The following is a 1556-nucleotide window of genomic DNA, read 5'->3' as shown; positions in this document are numbered from 1 at the left end:
CAGCGCGGGCAAGTCCTCGGAGGGCCGCGGCGCCCGCGCCGGGAGAGTCAGCGGGGCCGCCGCCGGCGCTGGAAAACGCTGGTAGAAGTCCTGCGGGCAGGCCTCTGTGGGGACAGGGAGGGGCCTCAGCACCTGCGGCGCGGGGCGGGGTCTGACCGCAGGGACCCGCCTACGCGCCTCCCGGGCTGGACAGAGCAGGGATAGGTCGCCAGAGACGTGGCTTTCCACGCCCTCGGCTCTGGATACGCGACGGAGTCCCTGCCAGGCGGCCTGATTCAGGGGGTGGGGTAGGGCCCAGGCATAGGTGCCATATAAAAGCTGGCTGGAGCGCAGACCCGCGAGGCTGGGAACTTTGAAATTCTGAACTGAGATCCTCAACCGCACAATCTGGGCTTAGATACCCGGGTGCTATGGACCCGACTCTCTCCGCACAAACCTGGCCACTCACCTGCGGCCTTGAGCGCAGCTGCCTTGAGGGTGGCGTACTTAAGGTATTCTGGCTGCAGCTGGGGGTCGCGCCGGGGCCCCGGTGTCACCGACCCCAGGGGCACGTTGTTGGGGCGTTTCTTGTCTAAAGGGGGGGTAATATGAGACTCAGCCCCCTGACCACAGAACACTATGCACCTGTGATACCTCCTTCACAGCCCCCTCCCCAGCTGCAGTTCAGTGAGAACTTGTGGGGTGGCTTTTGGGCGAGACTGAGAGTGGAACCTGTCTTCAGGGCAGAATCTCCAGCGCTTGGAAACCGGCCTGGCTCATGAATAGCGGCCAGTCCCAAGTGGGTGCTATCCTAACGGACGATTCGCCCAGCATGTTCGACTTGAGCCAGGCACTGAGTCCCAGGACCTGCTGCTGGAGGAGATGGAAGGAATGTCTGAGGATTAGAGCCCACACAGCGGAGTTGTGTGTACGTGGGACCGGATGTGCTGTCGAGCCCATCTTGCTAACAGGAGGCCAAGAGGAGGCTGCAGCGTGGAGGAAATGGTCCAAGGAGGTCACAGACCCCAGGAGACCCCAGGGTGCTAACGGGAGCCTAGAAACACTGCCTGAGCCAGGGATCCCTGAATCTGGAACCTTCCTCACAAAGTCCCTGAGGCTGGAGGATGCAGGACCTCTCGGATGGTCCCTCTCCACTAAGGGGAGTGGCCCAGCTTGCCCAGCCCCTGTACACACCTGCAGTACACACCTGCAGCACACACCTGCAGCAGCAGGCAGCTCATTTCCATTTGGGAAGCAGTCTGCTCAGAGCCTCTTGCCCATCATCACGCCCCTTCCCTTCCTCCCTGGCCCTTGCTCCTAGACGAGCAAGCTCCTGTGCTATAGATTAACAAGTGCCCGCCCACCAGCCCACTCACCTGTGCTGTTGTGGGGGGAGCTCCGGGGGAGGCCATCAGCCATCTGCACCTGGACACAGCTACCCAGGGGTGGGCCCAGAGGCGGGGGCAGTGGCTCTTGGGGGCCTGACTGCTTCAGAAGTTCTGTCAGTGTCCTGTGGGAAAAGAGTGGTGAGAAGCAGACCTCCCAGCCTCCCACTTCCCCATACGCGAAGCTGTGAC

The 1556-nt window shown here is 62.3% G+C and overlaps 1 protein-coding gene across 1 annotated transcript in view; it reads right to left on the bottom strand.

The window, feature by feature from the left end:
• Positions 1-1556, bottom strand: part of SHISA8 (shisa family member 8) — a 5552-nt gene that overhangs the window by 672 nt on the left and 3324 nt on the right. The window contains exons 3-4 of the mRNA XM_025050586.1: positions 449-571; positions 5-104 (exon numbers count right to left, since the gene is read on the bottom strand). Of these exons, the coding sequence (XP_024906354.1) occupies positions 5-104; positions 449-571 (223 nt within the window). The remainder of the gene's footprint in view (positions 1-4; positions 105-448; positions 572-1556) is intronic.

The sequence above is a fragment of the Pteropus alecto genome, unplaced genomic scaffold, assembly GCF_000325575.1.
Source record: "Pteropus alecto unplaced genomic scaffold, ASM32557v1 scaffold157, whole genome shotgun sequence".
Taxonomy (NCBI): Eukaryota; Metazoa; Chordata; class Mammalia; order Chiroptera; family Pteropodidae; genus Pteropus; species Pteropus alecto.
This window is presented reverse-complemented; position numbering and strand designations above follow the sequence as displayed.